The sequence below is a fragment of the Lampetra planeri genome, chromosome 47 (genome assembly GCF_965212315.1).
Source record: "Lampetra planeri chromosome 47, kcLamPlan1.2.h2, whole genome shotgun sequence".
NCBI lineage: Eukaryota > Metazoa > Chordata > Hyperoartia > Petromyzontiformes > Petromyzontidae > Lampetra > Lampetra planeri.
Genome location: NC_136153.1, coordinates 2389267 through 2400895, shown reverse-complemented (window position 1 = coordinate 2400895; position 11629 = coordinate 2389267). Strand labels below are relative to the sequence as shown.

The window sequence follows — 11629 nt, the reverse complement described above, 5'->3', positions numbered from 1 at the left end:
CGAATGGAACATCTGTGCCGGTATTAAACATTCAGGCTCGCCTGCCTACAATCTATCCTGGGTTTAACCAGACGATTGTGTGAGGAGCTCAGATCCTTCAAAGATATGGATGCATTCCCATCATCAGTGAGCCCCTCTGTCAAGCGAAGGCTGAGTTGTCTGAGTCATATATCCTGCATGCCCATCTACCGCATGCCGAATCAACTTCTGTTTGACTAGTTGGGTCTAAACAGGTGTGGCACAGGCTCGAAAAGAGATGGACTGATGTGGCACAAAATGATTTGGAACTGATTGGACTTGTTGATGCCTTGTGCCAGCAGTGTCACGATCGGCCCCTGCGGCGGAGGTTTTGATATAAAGTCGCATAACTTTTTATAATATCCCTAATCTCAAGATCTGACCAAAAGTCACCCAGGCACACACATGTTTAACTTTACACATTTTAATTCTTTATTCACCAGATTACGATTAAGCTGCATCGATTTCCAAATGCTTTAGATATATTACGGATTGTTGTAGCAAATAGTATGTCGCTTCGTGTAAATTAGTTTTTAAAAATAAAGTTTACATTTCACGAGAGCAGCTTTCAGTCTTTCACATTATGAAGAATCATTGCCATTTTCCACCCCAACTAGTAAACCATCTTACCAAATCAAATATGCCATGATTTTTGAATACCACAAAAACACTGTTAAAATGTTCATTTTTGTATATATTTCCATGAAGTATTTTCTTCATTACATTTTTCTATAGTTTTCTTGCGCACACTATGATAATGTTTTTATATCAGGCCATTTACACAGAGGCGTCTCAGGTAACTTTACATGTGACAAGCTAATTGCATCACAAACTTGGTTTTTTTTGCAGCCTCCTTGTGCAAAACCATTCTTATTTTTACATAATTAGTAAACCAAAACTCACAAACTCATGGGCTGTGTTGACCAGGGTAGGTGCAGGTAAATCACCGACAACCTTGCCACGGACACACTCTTAGACAACCTCCATGAAGGACATTCTCCCTGTGGAACGCATCATCTCGTCTGGATGCGCTGATCATTGCAGTGGTCCCCTAAAAGATCCATAGATCGCCTCTGAGTACCCCTACTGCTCAACAGCCATTACAATTAACGTACGAGAGACGCGAATTGATGGCCCAGGTCAAAAAATAACAAATAAATGCATCGTACATAGTTTAGACGGCACTTAATTTTGCTGTAATGTATAATCAGGTTGGGCTAAATATTTTAGACCGTCCACGAATTGTCCATTGTGTCAATGTTGAAAGAATTAAGCAACATTGAAAAATAGAAAGTTCTGTATTCATCTCCTGCCAATGCCAACAATCACCCACCTTGGTCCAGTGGTTTTCACATCATACGCATTTTTGCTCTGCCAGGCTCTATTACAGGTGTTGCAAAATCAAAATACCATGTAAACAACTATCAGAGTTGTCTTATTTGACCCAAAACCTTTGTTCATCTATTGACTTGCAAACCTGGTTACATTCTGGTGCAGTTAAAATACAGTATTCAGCGATATAAATGAACATTTTAACAACATATTCTTAGGTTTTTTCGGTAAAGTCACGTAGGTAAAACATTAAAATTAATGAAAGTAAAATAAAACAAAACAAAAATAAAATTCACGACGTTTCGGAGGCAACACAAGTCTCCGTCATCAGGTGGGACCGTCACAGCCGAATTAGCTGCATCAAGTGAAGCAATGATTCAAGATGTAATCCCTTATAAGCAAGTTGAAGGGAGGTGGAGAGGGGGGTGGAGAGCTTATCAGGCTGTGGTAGCCAATGAATGGAAACGTATCGGGAGGGAGGAGGAGCGGTGATCAAAGACTGCACGTAGTGCTCAACACAATGAATGGAGACGTGTCGGGACGGAGGGCGAGCGGCGATCAAAGACTGCACGTAGTGCTCAACACAATGAATGGAGACGCGCCGGGACGGAGGGCGAGCGGTGATCAAAGACATCACGTAGTGCTCAACACAATGAATGGAAACGTGTCGGGACGGAGGGCGAGCGGTGATCAAAGAACAATGAAGAGATTACTGTTAAACACTGGGGATGTTAACACTCGGTGAAGTAAATTAAAATAGTGCCTGTCAGATAAGATGGTCCAAAAAGTGTAATTAAGTCTTTTTTGCGTGGTTAATAACATCTTTCCAGTGATTACTGAGTTTGTACCCATCATCACGGTTGAAATTATGTCTGTGTTTGTATATTTGTATGGCTTCGTGTACAAACCTTTGATGGTAGCCCGGAGGTTTGCAGAGAACCTTGGTCTCGGAAAAGACAATTTCATGAGAGCCCGCCGAGTTGTAGCAATGATCGGCAACGGCCGAAGAATCAGTTCTGCCGTGTTTCAGATCTGACTTGTGCTCGCGGACACGATCAGCAACATGTGTCCGCGAGCACAAGTCAGATCTGAAACACGGCAGAACTGATTCTTCGGCCGTTGCCGATCATTGCTACAACTCGGCGGGCTCTCATGAAATTGTCTTTTCCGAGACCAAGGTTCTCTGCAAACCTCCGGGCTACCATCAAAGGTTTGTACACGAAGCCATACAAATATACAAACACAGACATAATTTCAACCGTGATGATGGGTACAAACTCAGTAATCACTGGAAAGATGTTATTAACCACGCAAAAAAGACTTAATTACACTTTTTGGACCATCTTATCTGACAGGCACTATTTTAATTTACTTCACCGAGTGTTAACATCCCCAGTGTTTAACAGTAATCTCTTCATTGTTCTTTGATCACCGCTCGCCCTCCGTCCCGACACGTTTCCATTCATTGTGTTGAGCACTACGTGATGTCTTTGATCACCGCTCGCCCTCCGTCCCGGCGCGTCTCCATTCATTGTGTTGAGCACTGCGTGCAGTCTTTGATCGCCGCTCGCCCTCCGTCCCGACACGTCTCCATTCATTGTGTTGAGCACTACGTGCAGTCTTTGATCACCGCTCCTCCTCCCTCCCGATACGTTTCCATTCATTGGCTACCACAGCCTGATAAGCTCTCCACCCCCCCCCTCTCCACCTCCCTTCAACTTGCTTATAAGGGATTACATCTTGAATCATTGCTTCACTTGATGCAGCTAATTCGGCTGTGACGGTCCCACCTGATGACGGAGACTTGTGTTGCCTCCGAAACGTCGTGAATTTTATTTTTGTTTTGTTTTATTTTACTTTCATTAATTTTAATGTTTTACCTACGTGACTTTACCGAAAAAACCTAAGAATATGAATCATTGCAGTCACGAAAGCTTCAAATCTAGAATTTTAACAACAATTTACAATGAGTATTTTTTTACATATTGATTGCCTGCATTAATTATTTTGATTTACAGTTCCCATCATTAATATCCATGATCTATAATATTGTGTCGGTGAATCCAGTCCAATAATTTGGTGACCCTGTTGTAAACACCTGGCAGGTAAGCCCGTGCACAGCCATAGCCCCAGCTGGTGATTCCAGAGAGGTATCAGTGGCCGTTTGAGTCCTGGCAAACCAAGGGACCCCCAGAGTCTCCCTGCAACAGACACACACACGACACCAATGTTAGAAGTTGACTGACGAACAAGAAGGCCTGATGGAGCGATGATTACAATGATCCAGTATAAGCAATGGCATGTCATGATACCAAAGATGGGATGTCAAAAGGCCTGATAAGTAGGTTTAAATGTTCAGTGCAAAGAGCAGTACAGCTGAGGCCAGCTTGAAATCTTCAATGGGACTGGGATCCTAAATGATGACATTGTTGTTGAAGGTCCAGTTGATGTTGGCCCACCCACACTCCTTCCAGTAAATTGGCACCAAAATGTGTTCCTGAATTGACTGGAGAAGTTTGCTTTCCAAGTTCCCCCTGCTGGAACATAATTGGGCCCATAGTCGTCATGTGCTCCCGCTGGTTATAAGGCAAGAGAGTTGCGTCTTGTTGGTTGTTATCGCAGCTCACCTGGTAGGTGTCCACCCCTCCTTCGAGGTACCCTGCACACAGCATCCTGTTGGTGATTAGAGATGGGCTGTAGGCCTGCGGCCCTGGAGTGATGCATGTCTTGAAGATCTCTACTGAAGCCTCATGAAGCCGGTCGGGTGTGTAGCCTGTTAAGTACAAGAATTCGTGTTGGAAACCATATACCCTTGCTGCTTGTTAAAGTACTATATTTCATCAAGAGTTAGATCGTGCTTTCTTTGACAACATAGCACCTGTATATCACCTTATTGCCTATTACAGATATTCCTCGAGCACCAGAGAGCTCTGCTACCAAACTGCCATCATTATTACAATGGATTTTACAAAAAACTAGTTTCCTAACAAAGATTTGGGCCTCCATTAAATCAAAATAATTGTTCAGTAGAAGACATGTTTACATTATATTTGTTTTTCATTATACAAACATTCCCCCTAAATAAAATAAAATTTCAACTATCGATTATGTTTAATTTGTGCCGTCGGAAAATAACATTGCACCGATTCATAAAATATCACGATACATGCCTTGAATCGTGGGCATAGCAATGGATTTTTAAAATATTTGTATATGTTGTACATTAGAGGTGCTACATTTAACACAACGTAAACTACTCAAAGGTTGTAATCCTGAGTTTAAACAGAAGGGCACTGCTTTCTATGAGGAGATCAGTTTTATTAGAATGTTAATCGGGTCGTGTGGAGGCTCAAAACATGACAATACTGTGGTTGCTTTGTTCTTACACCATAGACACTGAGATGTGGATACTAAATAATCTCTCAAACTATGCTCTATTTAGTGGTCAAAGTATCTTCTGAAACCACATGTTTTCCCAGGTTTGGAATATTTCACCTATGGACTTACCACGTTCAAAAAGGGTTCCCCAACCAGAAATGAAGCATGATTTCACTGGGTAGGAAAACTTCTGAGAGCGAGGCGGGAGGCAAACTGGCTGTATGTAATCGGTGAAGGAAACACGTTCTGACAGCTCCATAAGAGCAATGTCATAGTCATGGCTGCTTCCGTTGTAGCGTTCGTGGATGAAGATTCTGTTGACGCTTCTGGCCACGACAGTTGAAGCACTGAGATCGTTCTGAGAGTGCAGGCCCAGGTATACCGTCCAGGTGTTTGGGTTGTGATTAGGGGGGTAAATACACAGACACCACAGTCAGCATCAAATACCAAAGGGCAATTTGTAAACATCGCAACTGGGGAGACAAAAGGTGTGGTGCTGGCCACCCACCCTCTCGTGTGCTGTGCTGGCCTTCATAGGTGCTCGCTAACAGCACTTGCCCCGACAGTCTGTTAAGGCTATATGGGGGGATGTTTGTAATTTGTCTTTGGGGTGATTTCGAGGGGTGGGTGTAAAGTGACGTGGTGGTTCCTTGCTCAAACGAGCGGTTGGGAGGGCAATGTTCAATGCTGTGGTTGAAATTCACTTGTGTCTACTGCGAGCGCCAATCTATGGCAGACAATGTAAATTATGATCGAACATGAACATAATTTTACGGTGATGGTGGAAAATGATGACGTAATAATTACTATGATGCCGATGATGATAATTAGATTCTGATGATAAATGGGTACTGATGATGATTAAAGGGTGCTACTGCTGCATATGATGATGATAATGATGACCATATTGCTGTTCCTAATGCTAAGTTTGGTTCCGCTGCTGATGAAGTGTTCCTGAGAAAGCCACACTTTCTTATAAGACTCGTTTTGAAGCTTGTTTCACATGCAGGAAGAAATTATATATTTTTTAAACAATTGTTTTACCACGTAAGGCCTACTGAGATATATAGCTCTTTTTCAGAAGCAACCTGGCCACAAATGATAGCCCAATGAAGTGGCTTATATGGAAATTTATAGCAGCCAAATCCTCTTAAACGCATGTTTCTAAATGTGCAGGGAAAAACTGGAGGATGTGGAGAAAAATCCACGCGACCACAGGGAGAACGTGCAAACTCCAAATATACAGCAGGCGTCAGGGACATGATATAACCCACGACCTCCTGTATACCAGGCGAGGTAGTTAACATCTCTACAGGGACGTGATCTAACCCACGACCTCCTGTAGACCAGGCGAGGTAGTTAACATCTTGACAGGGACATGATCTAGCCAACGACCTCCTGTAAACCAGGCGAGGTAGTTAACATCTCGACAGGGACATGATCTAACCCACGACATCCTGTAGACCAGGCGAGGTAGTTAACATCTCTACAGGGACGTGATCTAACCCACGACCTCCTGTATACCAGGCGAGGTAGTTAACATCTCTACAGGGACATGATCTAACCCACGACCTCCTGTATACCAGGCGAGGTAGTTAACATCTCTACAGGGACATGATCTAACCCACGACATCCTGTATACCAGGCGAGGTAGTTAACATTTCGTGCGGATTTTTTTCAAATTTCCCGCGCTTTTTACTCCGAGTCACGTGGCCCGGCTGCCCCGCCCCCTTCAGTTTCTGAAGGCCACCGCGAGGTTCACAAAGTAAATATTCTCCTCATCGTGTAAATGTACAAGTGTGTGTATATATAGAGAGATAATAATTACGCTGTCGGAGAAGTAGTCGTCGAGTGGGAACGTGAAGAGTTTGCGGTGTTGGTTTTGGTGACGATTTGAAAGCAAAAAAACTTTTGCTTTGCTTAATGTTTAACTTTTTTATCATCATAATCACAGCATTTAATATTTGCGCAGGTGAGCACGTTGAGACACATTGACCAGCGTGGTGAAGTATGGTCTGTCCGCATTGACCAGCGTGGTGAAGTATGGTCAACACGCATTGACCAGCGTGGTGAAGTATGGTCAACACGCATTGACCAGCGTGGTGAAGTATGGTCAGTCCGCATTGACCAGCGTGGTGAAGTTTGTCTCTGTGGGTGGCGGTGTTTGTCTTTGTGGGTGAAGGACGCCAGTGGCAGCCTCGCCATGGACACGCCAGGAGACAAACTCGGCGGTGGTGACAGCAGGAGCATGGATGCTTCTGACAGCCGGTGATGGCTCTGTCGTGATCGTGATGGGGTTGGTGGTGGTGGTTGTGAGGGTGGTGATCGTAATTATTGTGGTAATGGTGGTGATTGTGAGGGTGATAGTGATGGTGGTGATCGTAATGATTGTGGTAATATTGGTGATCGTGAGGGTGGTAGTGGTGGTGGTGATTGTGAGGGTGGTGGTGATTGTGGTGATCGTAATTATTGTGGTAATGGTGGTGATCGTGAGGGTGGTAGTGATGGTGGTGATTGTGAGGGTGGTGGTGATTGTGGTGATCGTAATTATTGTGGTAATGGTGGGGATCGTGAGGGTGGTAGTGATGGTGGTGATTGTGAGGGTGATGGTGGTGATCGTGAGGGTGGTAGTGATGGTGGTGATTGTGAGGGTGGTGGTGATTGTGGTGATCGTAATTATTGTGGTAATGGTGGTGATCGTGAGGGTGGAAGTAATGGTGGTGATTGTGAGGGTGGTGGTGATTGTGGTGATCGTAATTATTGTGGTAATGGTGGTGATCGTGAGGGTGGTAGTGATGGTGGTGATTGTGAGGGTGATGGTGGTGATCGTGAGGGTGATGGTCGTGATGATGGTGGTGATCGTGATTGTAGTGGTGATCGTGACGATGGTAGTGATGGTGGTGATTGTGATGATGGTAGTGATGGTGGTGATCATGAGGGTGACAGTGATGATGGTCATGACAATGGTGCACGTGATGGGGATGGTTTTGATGGCGATAGTGGTAATTAGGGCCATAGAAAGTAATAGACCATGGTTAAGCAATACAACAAATATGTATTCCTGACCAGGGAGGATACATTTTGTGAAGTATACTTAACTTCTCAGGGAGTATAATTTCCAAAAGTTTTGCACTATTGGACATTGTGCTCCCTAGTTGGATTTTAGACTCCCCATACAGAAATTCATGACCACATTGTGTCTTATGATTTGTCTCCCACCTGTCACAATCCCAACACCAGGTACGATTCCAACACCAACTATGACCCTTCCACCCAATTATCTCCAGTCGCCGAGGAAGCTGCGACCCCGTTCTCAATGCCCTCAGACAGGCCCACCTCTGACGATCTGAAAAACGAGCTGCAAACAATGGTGCAGGAGATTAACGATAAACGCGCGAAGGACTTGGAGATGTTGAACGAGTTTCAGAATTCGCTATTATTCGAGGTGAGAGGATGCTACAATCCAGGGTAGCCTTAATCTGGATCTCTGAGCCTCTGGGCTTAACACCTGATCCTTAGGCACCCTCATTCTGGCTTTGAAACTGTGCGAAGGATTATGATATAAGCCTCAGAGTTTTAACACAGCCTGAGGGGAGCCTTCATACCAAAATGTACTCGGGCGATTTTAAGTAAATGGTTGGCAAAAATCATCAATGATTATAGATTTTACGTGAAAGAAATACCGTATTTTTCAAAAACTGAGCAAATCTGATGACTGATCTCCCTTGTTTACATTTGGGTAAACAACTTCCATTGAGATCTTAGAAGTCACTTTACTTGAGGTGTGCTCTTCAGATACCAATGGTTGCTCATGAAATGCACGTTCAACAAACTATTTTTTTTATTAGCTAGACATAACTCTTTCACCATAATGCAGGATTCCTCACGTTGGCTATTAGGCCACGTGACATCATACATATGTTATCTCTGTCTTGGGGAGCTTGCTGTCATCTCGCTTATTTTCTATCTCCAGATATTTTAAAAACTCAGTGGGACACTCCAACAGCATTTGACTTACAGCCCACCAGTTCACATACATATTTAAGGAGGTGAGAACTCTAGGGACCAGGATAGTCTCATTTTCAAGATTGGCCTGAGTCCAAGGTGACAAAAGAGTAAGCAACAGAGAAAGTACAGAAATTATAAAATAAAAATCTGAAGAAAAAACAACAACAGCCGCCATTCACCACTCCACCACTAACCGGTGGTAATGTCACCAAATAGCTTGTGCCTTTGAATCCATGGTGCAGTTTCGAAGGCAGGAGGTAATTGGACAGGCCCAGGTCTTGTGGGTTAACTGACTGAGGTAAATGGCATATGCACGGCCTGTGCGCCCCACTGTGCCAGCTTGTGTTTTAGCCACCCACTGCTCCACTCTTCCGCTTTGCTCCTCCACGCTACATTGATGTTGCAGAGCGACTGCCTCTAACTGCCCAGTAGCATCCTTCATGAGCCTCCTCCACGGGCCGATCTTGACAACGCTGGTACCAATCCTTGGCAAGTCCAATCAGCTTTATATTCTCCTGTACCACAGCAGCCCCTGCCTTCTGTAGCTTGTACCATGACCATTCAGTCCCTTCTATCTGGCTAGACAGAAACTGATTGGGCATGCCGTGGCTGGGCATGTGGGCTATGTGACCCAGCTAACACAGTCTAGCCTAATTGAGGAGCTTACTGATGTGACTTTGTCCAGATCTTTCAAGAACATGTGAGTTCCTCACAATACAGCCTGGTTAAACGCAGGGTGGATTGAAGGCAGGCCAGCCTGAATGTTTCAAACCGATGCAGATGTTCCTTTAAATGTGTTCATTTTTTCCCTTTCGCCCCCCCCCTCCCCCACTGTAGGTGTCTCAGGTGTGCGATCTTGTCCGCTCCTCCATAATGTCACATCACGAAGACTGCAATAAGTGCTTGAGCATGCATTTTGGGGAAATGACGAAGGTGCTGCAGCAAGCTCAGAAACAAGAGGTAGCCCTCGCCACCTCGTGGCAAGCCCTGGCCTCAATCATGCAGTTACAAGAGAGGCCCTAGAGGGGGTTAGTAATGGTCATGTCAGACATGAGCCCTGGGGTGTTTATTTACAGAGAGAAAACGCAACATAGGAAGTTCACAACGCCCATGCAGATTCAAAATGAATTTGTTGGTAAAGTCACATAGATAGAAAAATAATAATAAAAGGAAAAAAATAAAAACTACGACGTTTCAATCACAACGCAAGCGATCATAATTAGGGTTCATATTGGCCATGCCATGTTCTGACTGAGTTCGTACTGGATTGAGGCTTCATTTGAGCCAAATGAGGTGCAGAGTAATGGGAGAAAACTGGCAGAATCTTTGAGGTCAGTCCAGAGGAAAAAAACCCTACAGAGGAATAGAGCAGAGGACTCCACTATTTATGGAGGTGCAGATGTGCTTGTTTGGCAGGAGATAATACACGACACCAGCACTTAAAACATTTATATGCCAGGTTCCAAAACTTAAATACGAATTTTGGCTAATCCTTCACGCACAATGCTCCTCACACGTGGAAATATATCACATTTGTATAACATCTAAACATGATCCTGGCCCACTCAGTTTTTAATAGTGAAGTCAAAGTTGATTTCCTGCTCTAATGTGCAATGCTGTTGTGGTCGTATTTTGTTTACAGCCCTTAGCCATTGTTAGAAATGTCACATTTCAATGATGGGTGTGAGTCGACCCATAGGACAACCACTGTTTGCTTCCCTACTTAGTGGTACTAATTGTATTGGCCATTGAGGATTGTATTGGTATTTAATAAGCTATTAATTCCATAATTGGATGTTATAAATTTGAGCGCTTTTCAGATTTGTTGCATAGATAGTATGAGTTTTCAGATTTTAGTTAGACCTTATAGGCAATGTTGGATGTTAATTGAGAAATGTTGTGAAATGTATTCTATAATATATTCTTAGCTGTTACTGCACTGCTTTTAAAATTGCTTTGTACTTGCTGGGCTTTCATGATGTTTCATGAGTGTTGCCCCAGAGCTCACTTAAATAAAATACATCTCGACTCTGGGCTTACACTTGGTTATCAAGTTAATGTTATCTTATGGTTGTGCTTCTACGTGCCTTTGGCCTTGCTTTACATCCCCTTTAACTCTCTAAATATTGGGTTTTGCGTTTCATTATCAAGTTACATTTTCCAAAAGCACACCAACCTGCTCTCATCCGCTAATTTTTTTAAGTTTGATCCCAGGCGGCCTTCAGTTATATGCATGCCTCTTAGGGCGCTCAGGATGCGTTCTTGATAAACGGAACACTTCATGAAACAGCGCTATAGGAGGTCATCATAACATGCTTCCAATGGAGATACATTACCGAACGAGCGTTGGTTTTCCTCTGAGCAATATTTGAGGGCTTCATTGGGGTATCAGTAACAGCCTTAATTATGACTGCACATGATGTTTTAAAGCATTTTATATATTTAAAAAAAGTTTAATGGTAATGACGTAAGAGGTATGCCTGTACATGTGTAGTGGGTTATTTAAGACTGAGTAGACGAATCGGTAGAGGCAACGCTTATTTATTACAAAGGGGCTGAACACAACACAATACAGCCTCCTACTTGAATGGCTAACGGCCCCTTCACCCGCTGCCTGAGGAGCTACGCCTTCGGTCTAACTCGCTCTATTCCTGGGGCTAGGGTCTCGGGGTCCTCCGGCTAAGAGGGTCCTAGGGGAGGCTAGTCTGACCTGACCCAGCCAAGGTACAGACCACTGGCCACACGGACCCGGCCCTGATAAGGACGTCGGGCTCCGAGGCTTCCAGGGTCGCACCATTGGCCCACTCTGCCCCGGCCCTGATAAGGACGGCGGGTCAGGTGAGTTCCAGGGTTCTGGCTAGCTGGTCTTCTGTCTTCAACTGGCAACTCTGCC

At 44.1% G+C, this 11629-nt stretch overlaps 1 protein-coding gene across 1 annotated transcript; it reads left to right on the top strand.

The window, feature by feature from the left end:
• Positions 1 to 6916: 6916 nt before the first annotated feature.
• On the top strand, positions 6917 to 10769 carry SYCE2 (synaptonemal complex central element protein 2). The gene is made up of 3 exons (XM_078615425.1): positions 6917 to 6996; positions 7969 to 8173; positions 9574 to 10769. Exons 1-3 carry the CDS (start codon positions 6932 to 6934, stop codon positions 9757 to 9759), a joined length of 456 nt encoding a protein of 151 aa, XP_078471551.1. The 5' UTR covers positions 6917 to 6931; the 3' UTR covers positions 9760 to 10769.
• The last annotated feature ends 860 nt before the right edge of the window (positions 10770 to 11629 follow it).

Bases quoted from the DNA above. Each gene is read 5' to 3' on its own strand.
- SYCE2 (XM_078615425.1), top strand. From the start codon at position 6,932: ATGGACACGCCAGGAGACAAACTCGGCGGTGGTGACAGCAGGAGCATG. The intron at 6,997-7,968 runs GTGATGGCTCTG...TCCCAACACCAG, and splicing joins ATGGATGCTTCTGACAGCCG to GTACGATTCCAACACCAACT. The intron at 8,174-9,573 runs GTGAGAGGATGC...CCCCCACTGTAG, and splicing joins AGAATTCGCTATTATTCGAG to GTGTCTCAGGTGTGCGATCT.